The sequence below is a fragment of the Anser brachyrhynchus genome (genome assembly GCF_964034855.1).
Source record: "Anser brachyrhynchus genome assembly, chromosome: Z".
Lineage (NCBI taxonomy): Eukaryota > Metazoa > Chordata > Aves > Anseriformes > Anatidae > Anser > Anser brachyrhynchus.
The window spans coordinates 32,735,013-32,761,414 of record NC_137697.1 but is presented as its reverse complement, the minus strand read 5'-3'; the positions used below and the strand labels follow the sequence as shown (position 1 = coordinate 32,761,414).

At 37.1% G+C, this 26,402-nt stretch overlaps 1 protein-coding gene across 5 annotated transcripts in view; it reads left to right on the top strand.

Annotated features, from left to right (window-relative positions):
* PIP5K1B (phosphatidylinositol-4-phosphate 5-kinase type 1 beta) overlaps nt 1–25,226 on the top strand; it is a 109,521-nt gene extending 84,295 nt beyond the window's left edge. For all 5 annotated transcript variants that reach the window (XM_080574302.1, XM_080574305.1, XM_080574303.1 and 2 more), the window contains 7 exons: nt 1,120–1,203; nt 1,311–1,359; nt 1,894–1,978; nt 4,949–5,104; nt 5,871–6,015; nt 16,275–16,392; nt 24,482–25,226. In XM_080574302.1, the coding sequence (XP_080430428.1) occupies nt 1,120–1,203; nt 1,311–1,359; nt 1,894–1,978; nt 4,949–5,104; nt 5,871–6,015; nt 16,275–16,392; nt 24,482–24,484 (640 nt within the window). In that variant the 3' untranslated portion in view covers nt 24,485–25,226. The remainder of the gene's footprint in view (nt 1–1,119; nt 1,204–1,310; nt 1,360–1,893; nt 1,979–4,948; nt 5,105–5,870; nt 6,016–16,274; nt 16,393–24,481) is intronic.
* The last annotated feature ends 1,176 nt before the right edge of the window (nt 25,227–26,402 follow it).

Genomic DNA, 26,402 nt, shown 5'->3' with positions numbered 1-26,402 from the left:
GAGATGTTATAAGACAGCCATTACAGGAGTCCCGGATATTATCTGAACTAGAAACAGCCTGATGGCCCATAAGCAAAAACTATTTATTAGCATTGAAATGAATGTTTCTACAGTGTTTACTTTCATCTTAAAGTAATATGCTCAATGTGTAGAACTGGATCATTAATTAACCACTGTAGTACAGTCATTATCAGTGTATGATATTTCCTGAGATTAAAAACTGCTGCTTTTCTCTTTTTTTCTATCTAGCAAAAAGTGCAGTAGAACTTTAAGTATATAGACAGTAATTATTCTCCTGTTTCTTTTGAAATACATCCCATATTAGTGGGAGCATTATGATCACCATTCCGATTCTATATAGTCAGTTCTTGATTGTAAGGGTTTAATTTCACATTCAAAGGATTTACTCTTCTCATGGTTCTCAAGGGAGCTGTTCTAGTAAATACAACTGATGATACAGAAGTGTGTTCAAACCTAGAGCAAACAAATGGGAGAATTATGATACTTAGCGTTAATAGAGTTTCTAAATATTCAGAGGTCTAGGATATAAGTTAGAGCTGAATTTCAACGAGTTTTTACAGTATAACATTCACACAGATCATTGTGAATGCCCTTGTATGGTGGTAGAGGTGTTGCACTGGCAGGTTTGGGGGGGGGGGGTTCTGCTTTTGTTTTGTTTTTTTTTGTTATTTACTAAAAGCTAAGACTGATTACACAGGTCATCTGAGAAAGTCCCCGTGGTTATTATATATGCAAGACTGGGTATCATGTAACAGTAGTGATAATGTGGTGCTGCCCAGATCATGAGCAATGCAGTATTGCTGCTGAAAGCAGCAGTTGGGTCTTTCCATGGATTTCCAATCCTATCTAAAAGTCATCCCAAGATATTCCTTGTTTATGATGGATATTTACCAGTGTATCTGAGGCACTTTAAGTTTGCCATTTAAAATCACTTGCTTGCTAAGGGACCCACATCTGACTGACTTTGCACTGTGACATCTGGCATTAAAGTTGTGCATTACTTCTTTGGATTTTTAAGTAGGTACAGTTCACCTGCTAAGCGACAAAATCAGAGATCTCTTAAAAGACAATCTAACTATGTTGTTTTGTTTTTGTCAGAATGGGAGGTATTCCAGCCAAAAGCCATAAAGGAGAAAAGCTGCTTCTATTTATGGGTATTATTGATATTCTACAGTCTTACAGGTAAGTGGCAGTTGAATTTCATGTTTTTATTGAATAAAATATTCGAAAATTGCTTACAAGTATGGAATATTTATAAAGCAATTCTGACTTTGTTTTTATGTGCTCAGGTTAATGAAGAAGCTGGAACACTCATGGAAAGCTCTTGTTTATGATGGGGTAAATATATATATATATTTTTAATTGCTGATATTTAGGTAATGGAAATTTGACTTCTGTTGACCAGGGAAGAGCTAGCTCTGGTATAGTTGTAGTCTGCCATCACCACATCATCTAGAGTGTTGCTGAAGTTTTTTAGATCCATTTCCCAATTAATGCTCTTACTTTAGTTGTTGATCTTTCAAAAAGCAAATAAAATGATCTTGCCCTTAAAACTTACTCAGGGCAATAGTCATGTAGCAAGACATTGAAGAAAGTACGTAAGGTGAAAAATAGCATTTCCAGGTTCTGGAAAGATTTTACAGAATGTGGCTGTATAATTCATAACACAAAATTTCATAAATGAAATTGTCTAACTTAGGTAAGTCTCATCTAAGCCAAGTTTCCTTAAAGGAAAAAAAGATGTGGTTTTGTTGTTCTGTGTAAGACAGAAATATATGATAGAATTTACCAGAGGTGTAGAGCTTTTCTCTCGACAATTTGATTTTGATTTTCAAGTGGAAAATGTGACTGAGAACTTTTTCAATCTTATAGGACACAGTTTCAGTGCACAGACCAAGTTTTTATGCAGACAGATTTTTAAAATTTATGAGTACCAGAGTTTTCAAGAAACTTCAAGGTAAGAAAGTTTTTTTTGCTCTTCTAGACACTTTTTTATAATCATTACTTCATAATACTTTTATCTTGACAATAGAATAAATCTTTCTTCAAGATCACATGGTAACTACATTACCAGAAGCTGAGTTTCTTCACTGGGTCTAGTGGGATTGTATCCTACTATTAGAATTATGGAGAATTATTTGCTATGTATTTTTTTGTCTTATCAGGGGTATCTGAAGGTAAGGCAGGTTCCCTTATATTGGCATTTATATCAAGATAAATCTCATGAGCTAATTATGTGCCCAATCCTTCATCTATTCAGAGAAATGCCCCCATTCACTTTATTTAATTTGCATTAGTTGATTAAATACCATTTCTAGCATGTTTGAGTGTAGCCATTCTTCCTTTTGATATGGATTTCTTCTGTGCTTTGTCAGGAAAAAAAACAGGAAGTTCACTATTAATATGCTTTTCCTATCCATTTCTCCTTTCCTTAATCTTTTAATTCATTCTCAAGGGTAAATTACATACCATTATTAAGTACTTTGCCTAATACTTTACCATTATTAGGTACGGGTTAAAAAAACAGGGAGGATGCCGATAGACACCCACCTTCACAACAAAAGTATACCACTACCTACCAAGAGCTGTCCTAAGACTTCAGTTTAAAATTTTCAGCAACAATTTACTGTTAAAATTAACTATTGATTATTGTAACTTCTCAGAAATAAAATGAATTATTAATGTAACTTAAAGTAGACCATGCAACTGTATATCCTCTTAAGCATTGGGGTTGAAGGGGAAAATGATCCTCTGCAGACCATAAGAACAACAAGAAATAAGAACAGTAAGATGATAAGTACTTTGTGAAATTACTAAATAAGAGAAAAAGGACTTATGGAGAAAAGAGAAAACTGAGAGAAGCCAAACTTAAACTGTGTTGTTGTTGTTGTTGTTGTTTGTTTTTTTTAAGTAGAGTGAGGGAGTTGTAGAGGAAGTAGAGAAAACTTGAATTAACCCTAGTGATTTTACATATACATGCTACGTTGTGACAAGTATTCAGGAAAATAAGACTTTTGGAGAGTCTTTTATTAATGAGTCAATGGATAATTCTTCTGTGAATAGAATAGGTCATGCTACTGGAAGGATGTTCAGTCTGAAGTATCAAATATGCAGAGAAGAATGGTGGTGACTGCTGAGAAGTGCTCAACATTTGTGCAGTAATGAAAGTTGTAAGCAAGACCTGATGAATATACCAGCAAGGCACAGATCAGTGCTTGGGTTTCACTGTGTCCCAAGCTGCAGTTTGGGGAAAAGCTGTCCTGGTTATCTGAGCAATCGTGGCAGGTGGTATAAAAAATGTAATATATAAGACAAACAAAGCAGTTGGTATCATCCATTACTAACTTACTGCTTTACTGCTAAACTATTTTTTAAATCTGTGGAGGTGCTGACATTGCACTTGTTTTTTTCCCATTTGGTAAAAGAAGGCATTTATCTTCTAGGAAATAGTGTTCTGTAAGTTTCATGGCTTTTCATAAAGCACAGTTCCTGACAAATAAATACAGATTGATTGGCTAGAACTGTGTAGTTGATAGAGAAGCGTATACTCTAGAAACATCCTGGTTAGCATTATGATAATCTTATCTTGTGTACGTGTATTTGGTTTGGAGGTGAATGTTGATACGTGGAACAGACAGTTGGCTCAAATGCCACAGGAAGAGTATTGAGGCTATAGCATTGTGTCAAACTGATGAAAGGTGTTTTGTAAACACCTTTGTGATCAGTGTGAGGCTGGTCTCTTTTAACATTGTCAATAGTTATCTGAGTGAGAAGGAAGCCCACGCGGAGAGAAGTAGAACAAAATGCAAATAAAGGATAGAACTAAATGAGATTTAAGTGAAAGGAGAATTACTGCAAATACTAGCACAAGCTAACAAATTAAGGTGTTAAATACTAAAACCTTTGGAACGGGTAAATGATGTAGTATATGAACTTAAAATTACCACTTTATGATAATTTTATGGTATTAATCCACTGTTTGCTAATGTGATAAAAACGAAGCAAAATTCAGATGAAAGGAAGAAGGAGGCTCCTGAGACTGAGATCTCCTAAACCATAGAATAATTTTGCTAGAGAGCTGATGGGAGCTGTGTTGTCTGAGATATACTCCAAAGGCCTTGTTACCTGGAACTCTTCCATACTGATGGAGAATAAACAGTACAGAGCTCAATATTTCTCCCTGTTGAACAAACTAAATTTATCTTGTAGCTATATACATTTCCTGAACATTTGAGTATTTTTTTCAGTTCTTTCTATTTTTTACTTCTAGATTTATGTAAGCACAAGATTCAACCCTTTCTGTATTTGAAAACTACAATGTAAAATTAAGGACACTATGCCTTATTTTCTCTCTGATCTTAATTTGTCTGTCTCGTTTTTCCAGACTATTAACCTGTTCTAATATCCCACTGTCATTGATTTGCATACAAGGCTATTAATCTACTTTTATATAGATCAATAGTTCAAATGCATTATCATTCTTTCACAAAAATAAAATAGGAGTGTTCGTGTCTTCTCACAGGTCAAGGAAGTGATCATAACCTCTCAGAATACTCCAAAACTTTTCAGTTTTCCTGTCTTGTGTTTTCTTCTGTGTCTAATTACACAGGTTGATGCTACGTAGTAGATTTGTATCTTATTGATGTCAAAGTTGGTTTACTGACTTGACTTTTTTTTTTTGTCAATAAGGAACTTCAGAAAAAAACTAAAGTTCTTCACTCATAGATGAATAGCCAATGCCTGTGGCTCTTGGTTTAAGCTATTTGATAAGTGATATTGTATTTGAATGGATACAGTCTGTCTGGATTCTTGGTCTGTATCCAGAAACTCTAGCTTTATAGATGGCTTGTCTTTCTGTATGCTGTTAAAGGTAGGCAGGTTGATTAAGATGACTTCATTCAACACCTGTGTTTGTTTGGTAATGCAGCTTTAAGATCTTCTCCTTCCAAGAAACGGTGCAATTCCATCACGGCCCTAAAGGCAACATCGCAAGAAATAGTGTATGCTGTTAGCCAGGACTGGAAGGATGAGAAACATGGCATTATTACTGAAGGACAAAGCTACTCCAGCCTTGATGAGGAAGGTAATGACTTTCAAATCAACAGCCTAAACAGTGTTTTTAAAGCAATTTTAGTATAAGCCTGAACTAGAAGGTCTCCAATTTGGCTGATCTTTCAAAACTTGAGGTTTGGGTTATTCTTGGTTAATACAGGGAAAGAGCAGTTAGATCTATTTGTCGGAATAGACCTCCAGGAGCAAGAGGAAGTCAGAATTGAGGTTTTAATATAATTTTAGTGTTCTCCTCATTTTCAGGGAAACCTAAAACAATATGTTCAACACAGGAGGTAGATTAAGGCCAGAGCCAGTACTGTTCTTTTCTGTGATTTCTAAATGAACATGTCATGTGAAGTGTTTTAGAGCTCAGTTCATTTTCCCCCGGGGTTTTCTGAAGAGATACACAGAGTATGCCCCTTTCAGAGTGCATCTGCAGCCTGACACAAGGGAGAACCAACCACCTAAACCCATCTGAAAACCAGGCCCTCACAGCATGAGACCAGTCCTGGAACTTAGATGAACTCATCAGATATTCATACCAGTGTTTAATGTTTGCCCATGGGTTTGCTCTGTCATCTGCAGAAATGTACTGGCTAGCAGCTGTAATTTTCCCCGTAGTGTGAAAGAGTGTGGGTATGGGCACATGAGTATCATTATCTTATCAATTCAAACACATCAAGAAGCTTAAAGAAACTGGTGAGAGCAGCAGGTGACTCCGTACACTTGCATAAAGATTCTTTGATCCAGTTTGAAATGACAGTTGTTAATATTGTTCTTTGTTTCTGTGAATTTAGTACTAGGTTCGCGCCGTCGACCGGATCTAGTGCCAAGCACTCCTTCTCTGTTTGAAGCAGCTTCTTTGGCAACCACACTTTCTTCTTCTTCCTTGAATGCAGATGAGCGTTGTCAACGTGATCAATCTATGCTCTATTCTAGCAGGTAAAGGTTGTATATATGGAATAATACTCCCCACTGTTCTGGTTAAAGTCTGACAATGTATGCAATGGGAGGAGGCTCTGCAAAAGAAAATGCAGAATGTGAAACTATCTCTGTAGATCAATATTGACCATCACCAGTGAAGAAGGGGTGTCATTACGCCATAGGACCTGTTAAGTATTTTGCACTGAGCTCACAAAATAAAATGCATAAATACTGCATAAATATTACAGTACACCTTTGATTTTTTGTCATGTTGCAAAACTAAATTAGGCATTGAAAACTTGCTTAGGCCTTAGTCTGTTCCACAAGCCAATGTATACTAAGATCAGGGTAGGAAATACTTGTTGTAACTTGGCTGCAGCCTGAAACGCCTGCAGAAAACTTTGATGTGTTAGGAAAAGGGAACTGCTTTCAAGTTGATATTTATTCTGAATGTTGAGTGCTGAATGACCTTCTTTACATTCCTTCAAAGTGACCATTTCTGAAGTGCATTTCTATGAGCCTTCTCCAATGGATGTGATGAGAGCCTGTCTAATTTTAACCTAAGACAGATGAAAACAAGAAGGTCTCAAGGAAAGTGTAGACACTTGTGATCTAGCTTGGATGTGATCTGAGTTGTGTTTGAATGCCTTGTAGTCATGTCTGCCCAATACCATTGTTGTGCCAGTAAAGCTTTCTGGGAGATTGTGTGTACCTGTACTCTACCAAGTGTGCCTGAAAGGAAATTTTGTATTGTGCTGTCTTGCCTGCTTAGAGATCATTTGCCATATGCGGTATCACAGACTAGGTGTTTCTTTATCTGTTTTTGTCAGGAAGGGTATCTTTTGTGAAATCAAGTATCGTGAATTTCTCTGTAGTAATTTGGAATCCTGCGCTACACAGTATCTATATAAATTTGGTAAGCTTACTCATGTACTGAGATGTAGTCCTTTACTTTGCATTTTGTCCAAAAAGATCAAGTTATTTTACAAGTAATCTTGAAGCAGTAGAATTTTACTTCCCTATTAAAATTTGACCAATTGCTTTTGTATAAGAGGTAAAATGACTTGCAGCATTGCTTGATCAAAATGATATTTGCAGGTACCATTTTCATTAAGTTGAAATAAATCTCAATGATGTGGCATATTCCATAGGTCTGATGTTTTGCTAAAAAAGAAATTCTGGAATGAGGTATGGTTTAGGGTCTAAAAAAAATAAGATTTTTTAATTACAGAACCATGACAAGTTGTCCCAAAAAGCCTCTATAGAAACTTTAAGAAATATGCTACTAATAATATGTACAGCTGAAGTTTTGTTTGTTTTTATTATATATTGGAGGCACTTCAGTCATACAATAAGAAAAACTGGTAGGAAAATAAATCAAAAAAAAAAAAAGCCAGAATGATGCCTCCAGTTTTACATGCCTTAGTTTTTTCTCACTAGAGTTCTTCTTTTGAGCATTACAAAACGCTGTGCTGCAAGACTCAGCACTTTGCTGTTTAAACTGTAAAGCCTGGAGCAGTCTTTGAAACAAAGCCTGAATGAATGATTTGTTTACAAATGTAAGCCTGCTGTCAGTCTTTAACTGTGTAATCGACTATGAAATTCTGCTTTAAGTTCTTCAATAGAACCACAGTTTGGCATCTTCTTTTTCAGGCTTTTTCCTCCTCCTTCAGAGTGTCCTAGCACAAACTAGGTAGTACAACAATTTCCTCATCACCACTTAAAAATCTCTGTTATATGATATTGAAAGGAAATAGTCCTGCATATGTAGTAACAGTACAGTGTCCGGATGGCTCCTTGACTGCCATTAATGCTGATAAGCAGTGTGTGCCGATACCATTGAGAAGACAGATGCTGTTGTATGCCCCATTAAAAAAAAGAGCAATGATACTTTTGAATACCTTGAGGCACACATCTCAATACCTTGAGACACGCATTTGTAACCTCAGTTTTTCAGAACTACCCTCTGTTTCTATCGGCCATGAATGTAATCTTTTTCCAAGGAGAGACACATGGCATTTTATCCAAGAAAGGATCTCATTATCACCTTGAGGGTGCTTAGCACTTGTGGTCTGAGTGAGGAGCCGCTGCCAGTGTGGCTATCCAGTGGTGACTTCCTGAGTTGGAGCTGGCTTCTGAGGCTTTATCATCTGAGGAGCATGTATATAATCCTGATTTGGTATGGGTTAGAACTGTCACAGTTGTTAGATAACACAGAGCAGTGGTTAGGGATTTGAGATTTCAGCAAAACAGGGAGACTGAGCAGCAGTCATAGACACACAGCTTATTAGGAGTGTTTGTCCAGGCTGCCAGCTGCTTGTTTTTCACCAAGTTATTCCTCAGTCCTTGAAGAGGTAGAGGAGATTTCAGGTGTTACCCTGGTAGTGTGAAGAAGGAGTGGCAAAAGAAGGAGAAGTGAGGGGGGGAAAGGTGGCTGTATTTTTCAGCACAGAAGGACCTTCATCTAGTAAAAAGGAGAAAGTGAACAAACATCATGTGATAAAAGTTATTCAGCAAATGTAGGCTTTCAAGATTTTCCACTCCACCTCAAGTAAATTTATATGTGGCACAGAGCTATTTCAGTAATTAAAAGATTTAAAAGATGTGTTTTCCACAAGAAAATATGTTCGATTTTGAGTCTAAATACCCTTAATTGAAAGAGTTTATTTGCTTTATTTTAGGAAAGGCAATTCTTACATATCATATCTGGCATTACTTCTATAGTAGAAGTGATACCAGATGTGTTTTTTTTTTCTCTGAAGGTAAAGTTTTCATAGTGAGTACTGATGAATTAAATTACAGATAAATTGGAATGTCCTGAGCATTGTGTCTGTTGTTTCAGTTAACATTGCTTTTATAATTGCAAAGAACTGGAGAAGGTTGATGCTTTTACAGGTGCTTCTAGACATGTTTTAAACAAGAGGATTTTTTTGTTTTGTTTAAGAAAACAACAACAAACTCTCTTTCCAGTCTATCTTACAGCAGGTCTCACAGCTTCCAGTTACAAACCTAAATAAAATCCCATGATACATAAAGGGTTACTTTGCCTCTCTGTCTGTAGACCTACACAAAGAACCTGTGGTTTATATAGGGAGGATTACTGGATTACCTGATGTGTTTAAGCCTAGGAAAATAACCTATATGAAATATAATTCTTGTTCATGTACTCTGTACCTTCTTTGTGTAAGGTGTATATGTAGAATGGACTTCTGCCTTCTCTTTCTTCTTCTTTGCTGCATTTCAATTTCAAGTAACAACTTTGCAGGTTTCTTTTTTGTTGTTGTTTGTTTGTTTGCATTGCTATTTTTCACTGCAGAACACTGGAAATTTTGGAAGTCTTTAAGGGATTGGTTTTTTTTTTTTCTCTTACACCGTCAAAACTTCCTGAAACTCCCTAGCTTTGAACTGATATATCCCAAGACTTGACATTTTATCAAATAACCCTTTCTAAAACAGCTCAGAAAACAAGAGTAAAAGCTTCTGCTGTTTTTGGAAGGGATTTGTAAGTATTAACTTTCCTGCTGTTAGAAATACACACCTTTTGTGCATCTGCCTTTCTATATAGGCAAATTTTTGTGTTATGTTTAAATGTTCTGTCTGTCCACCCACCACCTTTAGCTTCTGAAGCTTAGAAAAAATTGCTTGAATTTGATTAAAAGAGAATTAAATTCTTGCAAACTGAATGTAAATAAGCAACTAAGTGGAGGAAAAAGAATTGAAAGCTCTAATTCGTGGACAGATGCACTGAGACAGTGGGGGAATCCCCATGGGAGAGAAAGAAAATTTGACTATGATTGAAGCAACATGTAATATGTAGTTGAAAGAAAAATAAGGCTTTCCCCATTCTGCTGTGATGGCATTATTTTTTTCTTTCTGGTTTCTTTTTTTTTTCTTTTTCTCTTTCTTTTTTTTTTTATTAAGAACCAAGATAAAATAGACTGCTTTAGGAAGGTGAGGGCAACAGCAGAGTTGAGCACACTTGTGGATGATCATTACTGAATGGGAGAAAGTAACTTTTTTTTTTGGCTTTTCTTTTTCAGTCTAAAAATTAAGGATGAGAACAGAGTGCATCATGGAAATTGTACAAAACCTGTGTTCCACTAATTTGCTCTTTCTGATACACCATGTATATAGGGTCTTCTCTTATTTTCTTCTTCTGTCCCCTCACTCCCAATTTGTCTTTGAATGCCCTATTAGAAGTCTGCATTGAAACTGAATGATCACCAATGCAGCTATGATGAGGCTGTTGCAGTAATTTGAACTTTTAGTTACCGTTTCCAGCAAGTATGTTGCATTAAGAGATTATATTCTTTTTTTTTTCACTCATGCAGAAGTTCCATGTACATGTTGGTTGCAGCTCAGTCAGTTAATTTGTGAAAAGACTAATTTCTAATTCTCATTAGTGTGCTGGTAGAAGCTGTATTTTGTCGTATCCGCAGAGCTTTGTATGCTTTAAGGTACACCATCCATTTTTTGTTGCTGTTGTTTACATCCTAGTATAGAACTACAGCTACAGCAGATAACACTTCTAGATACAAAGGCATAATGACTTAAGTTCAGGGGTACTTAGTCAAATAAACAATTTACCTGCTTATCCATTATGTCCTGTTGAATCAACAATACTGTGACAAGGTTAAAAGAGGAAAAAAAAAAAAACTTAGCAGAAAAACAGATTGAAAAATATTGGTTAAAAGGGCAGAACACTGCTATCTGCAATCTTGAAGTAGCATCAAAAAGCAATGTTGGACTAAAGACGAATATACTTTTCATTTAATCCTACAGTCTATTTTATTATATGCGTTAGCATTAAAAGAACTATGTCATCTAAGCAAACTGACTTCCTCCCCCCCTCCAGTGATGTCAAAATTTAATGTTTAGATTTATTGGAGATGTTTCATGAAGTGTTTGTGGAAATAGAAGAGGGAGTCTGTCTCAGGCATGTAAATGATTGTCCTGGACATATACCAAAATATAAAATTTCAGTTTCTGACTTAAAATGCGAAGTGAAAATCAGATCTGGATGCTTTCCTTCACAGAAAAAAAATATATATATTTTATAAATGATTAAATGAAATGTTACTGGAAATGATTTAGTGGTTAAAAAGTAGAAAAGAAAGCCTGTACTTTTTTTTAACTTGAAATTTAAAATTATTGTTCCGATAAATGCACAGATGAGCATGTGGTAATAGCAGTTATTTAATACAAAAGCAAATGTTTCCTTGCATAATTTGTCCCTCTGCATGCTGCCTTTCGTATTCCACACTCATTCTTACAAGTCTGATTTCATGACCTTAATTCTTTCTGGTGAGGAGGGTCCAAAGGAACATCTTAGAACAGACTTCATGTGTAGATCCCTCCCTGAGCTGGTATGTGTTGATGTGCACTGCCCAGTGGATTTCACCGTGGTTACTCAGGATTTTGAAATACAGATTGAGTTCCTAAATTCTAATTGCGTGTACCTACAAGCTTTTCAACTATATATGTATGTCAGCTGCAAAAATGACAGGTCTTGGGATTCTAATTGGCAACTGCAAAGGAGTGTATGTTTCACCTTAATGTAACTGGGATGCTTACTGATTCGCATGTCATGATTTGCCATTAGTGTAAGTTTAGTAACGTGGAGTCTCATTGTCATTCTCTTTCACCTGGAATACAGAAACAACATTTAGAATATCAGTCAAGTCTACCTATCCCTATCCCTGGAGGCATTCAAGGCCAGGCTGGATGTGGCTCTGGGCAGCCTGCTCTAGTGGTTGGCAACCCTGCCCATGGCAGAGGGGTTGAAACTAATCTTTAAGGTTCTTTTCAACCCAGGCCATTCTATGATTCTATGATTTTTCAGGTCTATGGTTTTCACGCTTGTAAACAGCGTTATTAAAATATGACTGACAAAGTTTTTTTTTAATATTACACTTTTTTTTTCAGATGCATGAAATGTATAAAAAATTAAATGTGAGGTTGTGTTTTAGAAGTGATTTTTACATTGTAAACATTAGACTAATGCACTTAGTTCAACAGGCTTTTAAAAACCTGTTGTCCCTTTTCATACTTATATGTATGCAGGCTAGATTTTCCGCAGTGTTCGGTATTGAGCTGTACATCAGAACAACAGTTTTACTGCCCATTTATATACAAAACATCTTTCTGAGTAGCTTCTGTAAAGAGATTATAAAAGTCATGATGCAATGAGCTGATAATTTTCTCAAAAGCTTATATAACAGCTTTCAAACACATTGGACATTGCAAATGTGCTGCTTTTAGGGCATAAATATTCTGTGGGATATGTGACAGAAAAGGATATTTGACATCCAGCGAAAGACATCAAAGCCTATTTTTATTATAACTCTTCCCAACAGGACTCATAGTGGCTCATTCTAATTCATAGCTCGTGTATTTTGGCCCATCTGAAGGAAGCTGATAATTATATTCATACATGAGCTGTTCTTCACAGTGCAGGAGGGGGGAAAAAAAAAAAACACCTCGAACTTCTGCTTCCATCAGTTGTGACCACCTGGCATAGCTTTTGCCATTCATTCTTCAAAGGCCATGGAGACTGGTAAGGAAGACTGAAGACTCCTACCTGTCTTGCAGGCTGACTTAGAAGTAGACACATTGTAATGAGGCAGATTTTCTTTTCCATTAAGAGAGCAGAACTCTTTCATTTCTAAAGCTGTCACTTCAGGAACTGGTTACAGTTTAGTATAAGTAAAATATGCTGAAGGACAGAAACAGCAATTAAAATTTGGGAGGGTTTTTTGGTTGGTCTTTTGGCTGGTTGGGTTTTGTTTGTTTAGATAATCCTGCATACTTATGCTAGTTTCTTGACAAAGGGTAGTTCTTTTTCTTTATGCCTTAGAAACTTAATAGGATCTTGCATGTATTATCCTTAGATTAAAATGTATGAGAATTACACTGCTCTACAAATCCACAGAAAATCAGTCTAATTTAACTGTTCCTGCTTAAGAACACCCTGATTTTCCATATTTGTAAATCACAATCCCTGACCACCTTTAACGTTTTAAGTTAATATTTTGCACTTTGTGTCCAGGAAAGCATTTTAGAAGGACTTTGAAAAATGAAGGTTTTGTTTTATTTTCTGCTCAAGAGAAAGAGAATGTGAGCCTTTAAATATGTTGAAGTGTGCTGATTTAGAAGCGTCAAAGTATGGCTTTTCACCTTACTTCATCATAAGGTCAAAATGTGTAGTGTTTCTCAAAAGAGGATCCAAGTTAAAACTAACAGTGAGACCTTTTTTTTTAAAAAAAAAAAAAAAAAAGAAAAGAAAAAAGCTTCTTGCTTTTTCCCTTTTCTTAGGAAAATTGGAACTCTTGTTATTATGCATATCTTTATGTATTTCATAGTCACTTATCCAGTTGGGATGCATTTTCTTCATGTTGTCATTACGAGGCAAGTTGAATAAACAAAATAATTGTGGTATCCTGACATGGAAATGATTTATAACTAAAAAGCTTAACTAAGAAGGTGTTATTACATTATTACACATAAGCACTGTACTGCGACTGTGCACCAAGAGCTGAACTCTGTCCAGTTACTGTTTTCAGACTGACACCAACTCCAGGTGCAAATTAAGATGGCAGTTTCATCAAATTACTACTTTCTCCTTTACGTGCATAATAGATTGGCTTCCCAAAAAGAACAGTATTTGTTCTTTTAAATATAAAATTAAGATTTTTCTTAGAAAATTTTTGGAATCTTCTGAAAGTCTCCATTTGTTGAACTTAAGGTATATGAAACAAAACTCTGTCCTGAAAGTTTTCCTACACTTCTTTTGCAAATAGTTCTTCATGGAGGAAATGAGTCTTCCCTACTTGTAGAATTGATTTCTAGTTATTCAGTGTGAAAGTGACAGTAGCAAGAGGATTGTTATACGCAAATAAGTTGTGAGGATTTGATTGTAAGAAAAATAGAGTGGCATTTCTGTTATTCCATTCTCTTCATTCATGCCTGCTTTTGTTCAAGGGGCTGTAGTCCCTGCTGGTTTTCTCTGCATAAGATTACTCTGTACCTACTTGTCTCCCTCTTCTCCCTTCTCTTTCTGTATATTAATATAAAAATATTTTTTGTTTATTTCTATATATTAAGTCTCTTTTTTAGGAAGTTCACTAGTGAATAACCAAACAGTGACATTAGTAGGAGCTGCTTTTGACAGTTTCCGTGTTCTTTTTGTGTCAACCCTCATTTGCTGCCTGGCTGTATGGTGGATTTCTGTAGCAGCCAGACCCAGCATGACGCACTGCTTTCCATAAAAAAGAGGCACAGCCGGAAGGGCAGTTGGCATGGTCTTTATTATGTGTTATAGGCAAAGCCAGTAGTTTTACAATCCCAAAACTGAGCACTTTGCTATTGTTTGCAGTCCAGAACAAGCTGTGAAGCAACAGACATTACAGCTTAACAAACTAGGAGCAAAGGAAGCGCAGTGCTTTCTAACAGAAAAATAGGAAAGGGAGAAAGAAAAATAAGTGTAACAGTAAGCCAGTGAATTAAACAGAAGAATAGGTCAACTAGTTCTTGCTCTTCTGATACATAAAGGTTATAAAATAAAATGCAATGGTGTGAATTGGAGAATCTCTCACCTAGTCTGAGTGCAAAGGTTTATGCAAGTGCAGGAAGTCAAGAATAATAGCAGTAAAGGTAGCAGTGATGTGGCCTAATATGTACGTGAAGTGAATAACTACTTCAACAATTTTTTTCCTTTTAAACCTGAAATGATGCAGGAATGAAAGCCAGGTATACACTGCAGCCTGCCTGACTAGCTCTTAGTAATGCAGAACACTGTTTTCCAGAAAGAATGGTTGACCATTGGCTTCGCATATTTTTATAGCAGTAGTAGTTGCTCTGTGCACATTCATCTTCTGTCATGTGGTTTTCATATATGGTGCCTTTGCACCTTCTGAAGCCTGAATTGAGTGTCAAAATTCTGCAAGCAAAAGTGACTCTTGTTGTTTTTTTTTTCTTTCATTTACCAATAGTATGCCTAATGATAGCGCTTATTTTGTGGGAGATGATAAACCATAGTCACCATTTGGCAACAGACCCTTTTTTCCCTTCCTGTCTGTCCCCTCCCCTTCAGGAAAATGAGTGTTGGCAGAAGACTGATGTGACTGAAATGTTGCTTAATAGAATACAAACAGAGCGTTAGAAAACTGGTACCAAGTCAGTGGGAGCTGGATCACCCTTCGGACGAAAGAAATATCTTTGCTATGGAAAAGATGCTTAATACGCTATATAGTAAAAGGAGCTTTATGATGTGGTAAATGTAGTGCTGTGCACTTAATACTAATATGACATGAGGATGACTAATGATTCATTATTTTGTTGAGCACTTGTGATTGTTTTCTACTTTGGATACTAGCTTTATTCTTTCTGAAATTATGCTCAATCTGAAACATATCTTAAGTATGAAGTACTCCAAAGGGAGGGAAAAATTAATTCTCCTTTCCTCATTTATGGGCTGTAACCATGTTTTGATATCCAGTTATAATGCTGAATTGTTTGTTTTCCTGCATGTGTAAATAGGTAACGACCACCATTTGAAATACGGGTCTGCAAAACTGATAGTTGGGTTTTCAAGGCAGCCTGGAGTCTGTTAGTTTCTGGCAGCTAGTAGATGGGTGATAATGGGTGCCTAACTCCATTAGAACACCTTTGACAATTTCAGCTTTGTAGTTCTCAGTGTTTACAAAGCAAAACAAGATTACTGTGCAGATCCATCTGTAGTTTCACATCCTTTCTCCATAGCAGAGAACAGAAATCATATCTGTGATTGAGATAATAAAGTGTATCTGCTCCATGAATCTCCTGCTTTCATATCTGAACTGCTGGCTGCAGGTTATCCCTTATCTACCCGAGAAAGTCCAATGCTACTTTGCTTAATTACTGAATCTATTTTTTTTCCCCCTATTTTAAATTTTAAAATGCTGCTAAATGTGGAAGTAGCTTCTTTTGAAATTAATGAAATTATCCCACATTGACTGTGGCGTAGTTTAATTCTTTCAGTAGAGTTCAGGAACTGTATTACTTCTTGATAACATTTTAGTTAATTCTGTAGTGGAAACTGCGTGGTTTGTTTGCTAGTAATTTATGAGACCCCAATTAACTAGCTTTTGTCAAGATACCTATACTTGTTGATTTGCTTTTCTTCTTTTCAAGTATTTGAAGCTTGTATGTTTAAGAGAGAAATTTTAAAATTTCAGCCATGACTGAGCTCCTCTGCAGCTTGTATTGCTTGTTAACTGCAGTCTCCCTTCTCTTTCCAGTAAAGGGTTGCCTTCAAGTTCAACATATACTTTAGAAGACAGTGCCATCTATTTGACTTCAGAACAGAGCACACTGGAGACGGAAAATGATAATGCTTCAGTTTTGGATGTCTACTTAGTAAGTTGTCAAACTGTTTCTGGTGGGCTTTTTTCTGTAATTCCTCTGACTGACTCTAAGCAAGGGACTTAAATAAATGCTGAACTTAAAGAACCAGAGGTTCACTGAGATATTTCTTAAATGAGACACATGCTTAAATACCTTGCCAAAGCAAATCCTTCTGGAATCTATGTGCCGATTAATTATTGTTAATAATGAAGTTTTTTTTTTCCTAATGTTAAGGGGGGAATGGCATACTACTTGTTTTTCATGCTTATATGAGGGGGAAAAAAATCTTTCTTCACGTTGAATATTCCACAATGGAGAGAGTAAATTTTCCCAGGGAGACAAGTACTGTATTTACATAAGTGAATTTAAAGACAGTGAAGTAGAGCTCAATATAAAGTAAGTTAATGGCTCCCCTTTCTGTTCTGAAAGGCTCTCCAGTTGCTGTGGCTGGAATTAGAAAAGGATCTTTTCTTTGCTGCTTTGGCTCCTAATGAGCAGTTTATCTGACTGCTGAAAGATGAGCAATAAGCTTAAGTCTGAATCTTTGGTTGTCTTCATATCATCTGTGATGGCATTTAAAATTTTTTGTTATCTGCAGCTGTTGTGGTTTAATCCTGCTGGGCAGCTGACCCCCACACAGCTGTGCACTCACTCTCCCCCAGACATACAGATAGTAGACACCCAATGCCTGTTGTATTTGACTGAAGTTTTATGCATCTAGCTCTTCTAGACCCTTTTGAAAATTTCAGTGTAAGTATAGGACAGAGGTGTGTTAAGCTTGGCCTTTCTTTTCTGAAGGTTTGTTTTCCTCGAGTACAAATTAAACAATCCTGGTATCTTAGTCATATTTTACTTCTGCTTTCATGAAAAAACGTCTGTGACTTTTGTGACAAAAATAGTACTAGAGAGTAAAGGAGAAAAGCAAAGACTTTTAACTAGTTTCTAGCAAGCATTTCACACAGTCATGGTTGCTTTCCTTTTAGATGAAGTTCACTGCATTCTTTATTGTCCTGTCTTTAAAATTTCCTGTTTTTTTTTTTTTATGAGATCCCAAATCACATTAGTTTCTGATCTCCCTTCTGCTCTCTGTTGGCTGTGCTTCTGATGTATTTTTCATTTTAGCCAGCAACAACTGAGTTTATACAGTACCCACTTCATAGCTAATAGTTTAATAGTCCAACAAACTTCTTGGTCTATCCTGCCTCCGCTGGAACAACAGTAGCAGGTACAAGCAGCCAATTAGATACAGAACCACTTAGTTAACTCTGACCACAAGTAGACCATTAAACCAGCCTATTCCTGTGGGCCTGGTGTTGATGTGATGATGATATGAATAGTCTGTAAAGAGAGACAATAAATCCTGAAATGTTCAGGAAATGGACAAGTAATCAGGTACAGCCTAACTTCTTGGCCCCACTTAACAGAGAAACCACTTGTTGAAAACTTTTGATTTTGGTTTATAACAGTCTTGTTTATCATAGAATGGTTTGGGTTGGAAAGGTTGGAAGGATGATTAAAGATCATCTAGCTCTAAACCCCCGCGCAGGGGCACCTCTCACTGGATCAGGTTGCTGTAAGTCCCATCTAACCCGGCCTTGAATCCCTTCCAGGGATGAGGCATCCACAGCTGCTCTGGGCAACCTGTGCCAGTGCCTCAGCACCCTCTGAGTGAATGATTTTTTCCTAATATCTACTCTAAATCTCCACTTTTTTAGTTTCAAGTCATTACTCCTTGACCTATCACAGCAATCCCTGACAAAGAGTCCCTTTCCTGCTTTCATGTGGGCCCCTTTTGGGTACTGGAAAGCTACAGTGAGGTCTCCCTGGAGCCTTCTCTTCTCCAGACTGAACAACCCCAACTCCCTCAGCCTGTCTTCATAGGTGAGGTGCTCCAGCCCTCTGATCTCCTCATGGACCTCCTCTGGACTCACTCTAACAGGTCCATGTCCTTCTTGGGCTGGGGGCCCCAGAGCTGAACGCAGGACTCCAGGTGGGGCTTCATGAGCAAAAAATTTGCGCTCATCGGCAAATTTGCTGAGGGTGCACTCGATCCCACTGTCCATGTCACCCACAAAGACATTAAACAGCACCAGTCCCAATACTGACCCCTGAGGACAAGCATTCATTACTGAGCTCCACCTGGACAGTGAGCCATTGACCACAACTCTTAGAGCGCAGCCATCCAGCCAATTGCTTACCCACCAAGTGGTCCATCCATCAAATCCATGTCTCGCCAATTTCGAAACAAGGATCACTAACCCTGCTCAGCACTGGGAAGAACTTTTTTGAAGTTTGGACTCTATCAGGCAGATAGTGGAATGTTCTGAAAGCTCTAATTACAAGCATAGGTAATACCTTCCGTAAAACCCTCCTTACACATTACAAGTGTGATAGTGAAACTAACTCTAGATAGTTTGGAACTTGTAAAACATTCATTACTGTTATGTCTGGGAGACAGCAGTAAGTATATGTATATTCCACTAATCAGTATCAACAGAAAAATAAATAAAACCCTACTCTGCAGGTTATACAAACATCCAGTGTTTACTCCCATGAGCAAAGGTCTGGAAGAATACATTGGTCTTAAGTGGAGAAAACTGTAGATGCTTTTTTGTCCTAGCTTCACCCTTTCTCTGCATCCTAAATAAAACAAACCTGAAACTCAGTGATCTAGACAATGTAGATTCTCCAGGTATGCCATGGCTGACCACTTCAAGGAAATTAGATACTATGGCTAAGCACATGTTACTTCTTTGGTGGCAAACCCATCTGGAGAAATTCCCTCTCCCTACCGTCTTGGTTCTGTCTCATGCGCTATATTGTTGTCTCCTTAATTATTCTGAGATTACTGTGGAAGTGAGCTGTAACTTTATCATATCTACCCCAGCATGCATGCCGAGGTGTGTGTGGAAAGAAATAGAATAAGGTATTTGTTTTTTGCGCTTTTTACTTCCTAAGGCCCCTTGATATCCTTCAGCAGACAGTGCAACAACAGTCAGTCATGGGTTGGGAGAGTCTGAGACTAAAGGATTAGTGATGCGTTACTGGCTTTATTCACTGCTGCTGAGGCAGGAGGCAGTTGTGTTTTTATGTAGGAGGATGATTAAATGCACACTGGAAGGGAAAGATGCATGTTTTCAAGAACGGGAGGAACAGGTCAGTTATTTCTAATATATGTATCAAAAATAAAGCAAATCAATTATGTTTACATTAGCTGATTTTAACCCTCAATTAAAAACATTACCAGATACATGTTGACATTTTAAAAGCACTGGTGAAGACATAGCTGTAAGTGGCATTCACAGTTTTCCTTTAATCCTTTAGTTAGTAATCCTTCTCTGTTTTTCTACTACAAGGCAAGCTGCTGTAGTCTTACCTGCTAGGTATTATAATGGAAAACATCTTAATTTGCTTAATTTCTATCACTCCACTAATCCTTTGATGTGTTTGTCTCCTGCTTTGAAATGCTAAGGTTCTTGGACAGATTTTTGTCCTAAAGTAAATTAAGAGCTATGATTTTTTGATCCAATAAATGGAAAAAGAAAAAAAAAAAGTAGTTAAATGGCATTGTCATAACTTATTATAAATACACTTTTAAAATGGCATTTGTCTGAACAATGTTGCATACCAATCCAGACAGTAAATTAAGGCAAGGGGAACAGAGATTGTAAAAAACGAAACTCCTCCTACAGGTAAGGGCATTGGTTTGGGGTTGTTATGTTAAGGGAAACCTATGCAGACTTGCACTCCGCAGCTGATGTCAAAATTGAGAATTTATCTGGTAGTGGCAAGAATTTTTGTTCTAGGACACAGAGAGACATCTTGAGTTTGCAACTCAAAGGCCAGTCTGGGCATAGAATTCCTCAGTTGTCAATAAAGACCAGGTTCAGCAAAGCAGCATTTACTGCACCTATGACTCTAAGCAGCACTGTTATGTCAGTAAATCCAAGTTTACTTTAAAATTCCTTTGATTTATTTTATTTTAAATCTTTTAACCCAGATCCTAAATGAAGCATTCTAGTTTTTATTAATAAAACATGGTTAAAACATGATCTGCACTGAGCAGTAAGTGCAAGCCAGTCTAAGTTATTTCCAAATATTCTAATACCAAACAGTGGAAAATACTATAAAAACAGTTACTTTATTTTTTTTAATTAAATATTACAGAAAGATAAGAAAAGATTTTATAAAACAGTTAGGAATTTGAAATCTTACTCCACAGAGAGTTAAAACGTTAAAGGGTTCTTGCTTGTATAAATATGTAATTCAATGGTAGAACAGATATTGGACTTCTGTAAGGCTTTAGACACAGTACCACACAATATTCTAATCTCAAAATTGAAAAGATATGGATTTGAAGCATAAACCATTCCCACGGATAAGGAATTGGCTCAAAGGCCACACCCAGAGAGTGGTGGTCAATGGTTCCATGTCCAGGTGGAGGCTGGTGACAAGTGATGTCCCAAAGGGGTCTGTCTTGGGACTGGTGCTTTTCAATAGCTTCATCAATAACACAGACAGTGGCATTGAGTGCACCCTCAGCAAGTTTGCAGATGACACCAAGCTGAGTGATGCAGTCGATACAACAGAAGGAAGGGAAGCCATCCAAAGGGACCTGGACAGGCTGGAGAAGTAGGCCCATGTGAACTACATGAGGTTCAACAAGTCTAAGTGCAAGGAGCTGCACCTGGGAGGGATACAAAGATGATCAGAGGGCTGGAGCACCTCTCCTATGAAGAAAGGCTGAGGGAGCTGGGGATGTTCAGCCTGGAGTAGAGAAGGCTTCAGGCAGACCTTAATAGAAGCCTTGCTACTATTAAAAGGGGCTTACAGGAGATATGAGGAGGGATTCTTCAATAGGGTGTGTACAGATAGGACAAGAAATAATGGTTTTACGCTAAAAGAGGGTAGGTTTAGATTAGTTAATAAGGAAGAAATTCTTTATTCTGAGGTTGGTGAGGCACTGGAGCACAGGTTGCCCAGAGAAACTGTGGATGCCCCATCCCTGGAGATGTTCAAGTCCAGGCTGGATGGGGCTTTGTTCACAGGACCAGGTTGCCCAGGGTTTCGAGCTAGGTGATCTTTAAGGTCCCTTCCAAACCAAGCCTTTCTATGATTCTCATCAGATACTTCAAGTATGGGATTCTCCTTCTACCATAACTTCTTGACAAGGCATTTTTCATTCAGGAACTTTTTGATTCTGTCTTTCATAAAATTTAATTTGATTCCAATCATGTTGTAGATTTCTTCAGAGTGCTGCTGTGAAGCAGTAACAATTGTGCCTGAAGTTAAAGCAATTCCTAAGCAGGATACATCTAAGAACAAGGTACTAAGTGTACAGTCACACTGTGATGCATACCTCAATTTAAGATATATTACTGTCTTTCTGGTTCCTTCAGTTTCTCTGCCTCACCATCTCCACTGAAGATATTGGTGAAAAAGCATGGTAGATTGAATGTTAATTCTGGGACTGTGAGAAGAGAATTTAGGCCTCCTCATTTACAGACACTTATAAGGAGTATCCCCTGAGAGCAGAATAATCCTTAATATATTACATGCACATACTGGAACTAATCAAGCAGTTATCCCTCGAAGTAGAGTTTATTTAAGTTTGAAAGTGGAAAACCTAGTTGTTCCATGCAGTGAGGCAACTGTTCCTTTCCTCTCTTACCGATTTTATCCCTCTATCCATCCACCTATCATCTTAGATAGAGTAGGGAAAGAGTCTGTCTCTCATAAAACTGAAGGCTGTTGTAAGGTGAAACAACAACCAAGCACTGGAATATAGTTTGGCAGGAGTGTTTTTGCAGAAGCAAAGTCATGCAGGAAGCAACACTTCAGTCTCCCTTCCATGAAAATCAGATACTGGGATTATGTGCTTGATTAGATTAAAAACATACCATTTCATATCACAATTAATACATTACGGGAGTAAGCCAAGTGCTAAAATGACAGTGTATATTGCTGCTATACTACAAGTTCTCATGCCCTGAGGATTTTAATGAAGAAAGTCAACCATATGAAGAAATCAATTTATTCTTATCTGTGAAAAAAGAATTGGAACAGAAAAAGGCTCAAATACTGTAAATATATTACAGAAGCAGTGCGAGACATCTCAGACAGTAATTGCAGGAATGCATCTGGTAGAGTCATCTGTACGTTAACTATTGTTTCAGACCCGATTGCTGTGGCCAAACTCTGTCTCTTTCAGAAAGTGCAGTTTCCTACACCAGTGGTTAAAGTAACCCATACAATATGCAGTGGTGACAGAGTTTCTCAGAGGTTCGTGTTCTGTGCACTGCAGTAGATGGAGGTTTTCCCACGATAATATGCACAGAACTGGATTGCAGTTGACACAAAGATGATCATTTGAATCCCACCACATACACAGCATTTCTGTGACTGACTCACACAGTTAGCAGTTGCTATATGTTTCTGTCGGGGCAATCTTTTCCAATTCTGTTATTCAAATTTTGCAGATAGTTTTTGCATCCTTAATCCCTTTGCTTTGGAAGGATCAGAGGTAAGGCAACAAGAATAATCTAGTCAAAACTGTACCAGTGGAATAGCAAAAAGCTAGCATCAACAATATTGCTGATCTCCTTAGAGAGTGAAAAGCAGTGATAAAGCCAGAGGGTCTGAAGTTGTGCTGAATCACCATTATATCTGTCAGAAATGGACTTGCAGTCATTCAGGATATGAGCTTTCAGACACAAACTAGATGCAACCAGTGAAAATTTTGAGTAATTTATGCCAGCTTCATAAAGGATTATTGTGTTTACCCTGTGCTTCTCAACCTTTTTCTCCAAACTGATCTTAATTTTTTTTTTAATTCTTGTTAGCCTCATATCATCCTCTTCTTACCTTAGTTTTACTCACTTGTCCAACAATTTCCCTTTGCATATTCAATTGTTCTGCATCCTGTAAGTACCCACTGACTACTTTTCTATCTGCAGGCAGTCAGGTGCTAATATGGCAGCATGTAGTCTTTCATTGCTAGAGAGAGAATACTCTTTGAGAAATTAGCACTTTGTTAACCATCAAAGGTTATGAACACCCTGACCATAACAGTGGTGCACAATACAGGGGCAGGTTAAAGCTTACAACATTTTAGTATCATTCTGCCAGGTTCAAAGTCTAAGGCTAGAAGTCATAATTAAAATATTGATTTAAATCTACTGGTGTTCACTTTCAAGATGAGCTTTCAAAATGCCTTCAGAGCTTTTTTTGTTGTTGTTTCCAGACAAGATTAAATTATTGCTGAACTACTTGAAGGTTAGTTAAAACCTTGCATGTAAAAGTACAATTTAAAGTTGACCTTAAAAATTTGCTTAGTAAATGGGGACTGAGAGCTTCTTTATGTTTTTAGGAGGTTTTAGAGTGGGGTCACTGCAGTTGTTATCAGTTTGCTTTTGTGTCCTCCCCCGTGTCGGATACGTTAGCTGAGATGCATTCAATTTGCTGCAAGATTTTGTTCAGCTGTCAGTTTATGCATAGTTTAAATAGTAGTAATAAAGCATTCATCAAAGAACAGCCTCTCCTCGATTAATCTCTGACTCAATAGATATACTAAGAAGTGATCAACTATTTGTATTATTTAACAGCTGCTTCTGTGGAAGATACTGTAGAAAACTAAACCACTAATAGCAAGTCAATTTATCTATTTATTTATTTATTTATGGTGAATAGAAGTTGGTTATGATCTTGAACATTAGTTGTTCTTGAAAGATTTTGGATAGGTGTGGTTTTTCAACGGGGAAAGTATCCAGCAGGAGCTCTCAGGACTTTTACAGAAGACACACAAAAACTGCACTTCTGTCCCCTAACACTTCTATTGAGCACCAGTCACTTCTGCAAGGTAAAAAAGCTGTTGTGAACTGCTGAGTGCCCTCAGTTTGGATTGCCTTCAAAAAAAGATACCCAATGCTTTTGCTTTTAGGGGGCAAGATAAATATAGGATCGTTGTTGAACTGTGCTGTATCCTCTTTAGGTGAATAAAAATGTTACCAATTTATAATTCTAAAATGTTACCAATTTATAATTCTGTAAGAAAGCAAATAAACACAACTCCTGATTTTGCTTCTTATTTCTGTATTTGCAGTAATAAAGAATACATGAAGAATAAAACCAGGACAGAGAAGTGACCGTGGTTAATGAAGAGCACTTTCTGCACTCCTGATTTAAGAAGGAGGAATTTGCTGAGCCTAATAGTCAAAGAATAATAATCAACTGAACTTTTTCTAAGAAATGTCAGGATCTTTGAACCATAGAAAGGATTGATGGACTTGGCAAAAGTGATGTGAAACATTCCACACTCCACTATCATCTGCTGTTGCTTGCTGAACTGTGAAGACCTGCGTATTCGAGCTGCTTTCTACTATATTGCCAATCACCTTTTTTCGACTTGAAAGTAATATTTTCTTATCAGCTCTCTAGTGATTTCATTTGCATGCATTCGGTAATTAGGCACAAGCAAAATATATTATCTGCTTTACCTATTTAAAAATAAGCACAGTGGTGAATATAATTAATTTCACATGTTTTTCACCCTTCAGTTGTAATCGCTTAGATCCACGTCTGTGGAAATCGGAATTGATGCAAGGGTTAGGGTAAGCCTCTGCACATACTAGAAGAAAATGAACCTCTAAAGACATTTTCACTGTTGGTGAAAAGAAGAAAAGATGTTATTTATAACAAGGCCTTATGTTGTGTATATATATTGTCTTTGGAATATTTTCAACTTTAGTTTATTTCTTGTAAAAGAGAAATTATATAATTTATTTAGTAAATACTACTGTAAACTATAGTTTTATTGATGAATAAAATATTTTGTTCTCAAGACTATCACAACTGTCAGTATGCTCGTGGTCTGTACGGGACTTACTGTTCTGGCACGTCTCTACCTTGATGAAACAGCTTGAGAGGGATCTCAAGAGATATACCAACCACTCTGTAACAGGGCATCTGTACTTATCTCCTACCAGCTCTTTAATGAAGAGGGGAATCGTAACATTAAGCAGAAAAGGCAAAGGAATGCACTCAGTAGGTGTTGCTTCTTCGGTTTTTCACGTTTTTCATTCATTTCAACAAGCGATTGTTACAAGATAAATATAAAAACTGTTCTGGTTTCCTTAATTTCCCTGGCGGCTGAGAGACGATCACAAGCACCGGTGATCATCAATCCAAGACTTGATGCAGTAGTGTTTTTAAAGAAAACTACACAGCTGTCACTTTGAAAGACTGCAGAAGTAACTGATAATAATATTTATTGTAGGAATAAGTACTATTAAACCTGCTGAATTGCCAAAACCAGAATTTGGCACTTTACAATCCCACATGGGATTTTTTTACAATCCCATAACCTTAACAGGGAGGGGCGTGTTACTCACTTACCATGCACAGAATAGAGAAACGTAGAGGTCAAGTGATTTTCTTTTCCAAAAATGTAGAGTCTCTGGATTAACCTAGAGCCTATGTCCCATGGTTACACCCTTTCCAGGCTTTAAAATTAGATTGCTTCATCTTAGCAAGATAATTCTGCAGCATTAGAAATGCAAGAGACAAATCTGCATGCCCTACAGGCAAAAAAAAATGTACATTTACGTAAAGTGTCTGCTCAACTATGCATGGTGTATAGTATAGTTAAAAGGTGTCCGTGTGCAAAGTAGATATTTCTGATCAGTTTTATTTGTGGAGAAAAAAAAAAAAAGTTCCTAGTTTAAGCACCAGAAGGCAAATATATGTCACTTTCTCCCCAGTTACCTAGCAGTCTGTAGTGTCCAAATCATTTGTCCTTTGGAAGACTCCAAAGGACACACAGCTTAAATGCAACCATTCTGACCCAAAACAGAATGTCTGTATTCCTGTACTAAATGATTCAGAGCATGAACTACCCTTTGTGTACAGTCTCTTTTAACAGTCATTTATAAGTGAAAGCAGTAATTAATACTTGCAAAAAGTAATCCTATATAGACTATGGAGCGTACTGGGAAAACCTTCTCCAAAGCACATGGACTTAGAAC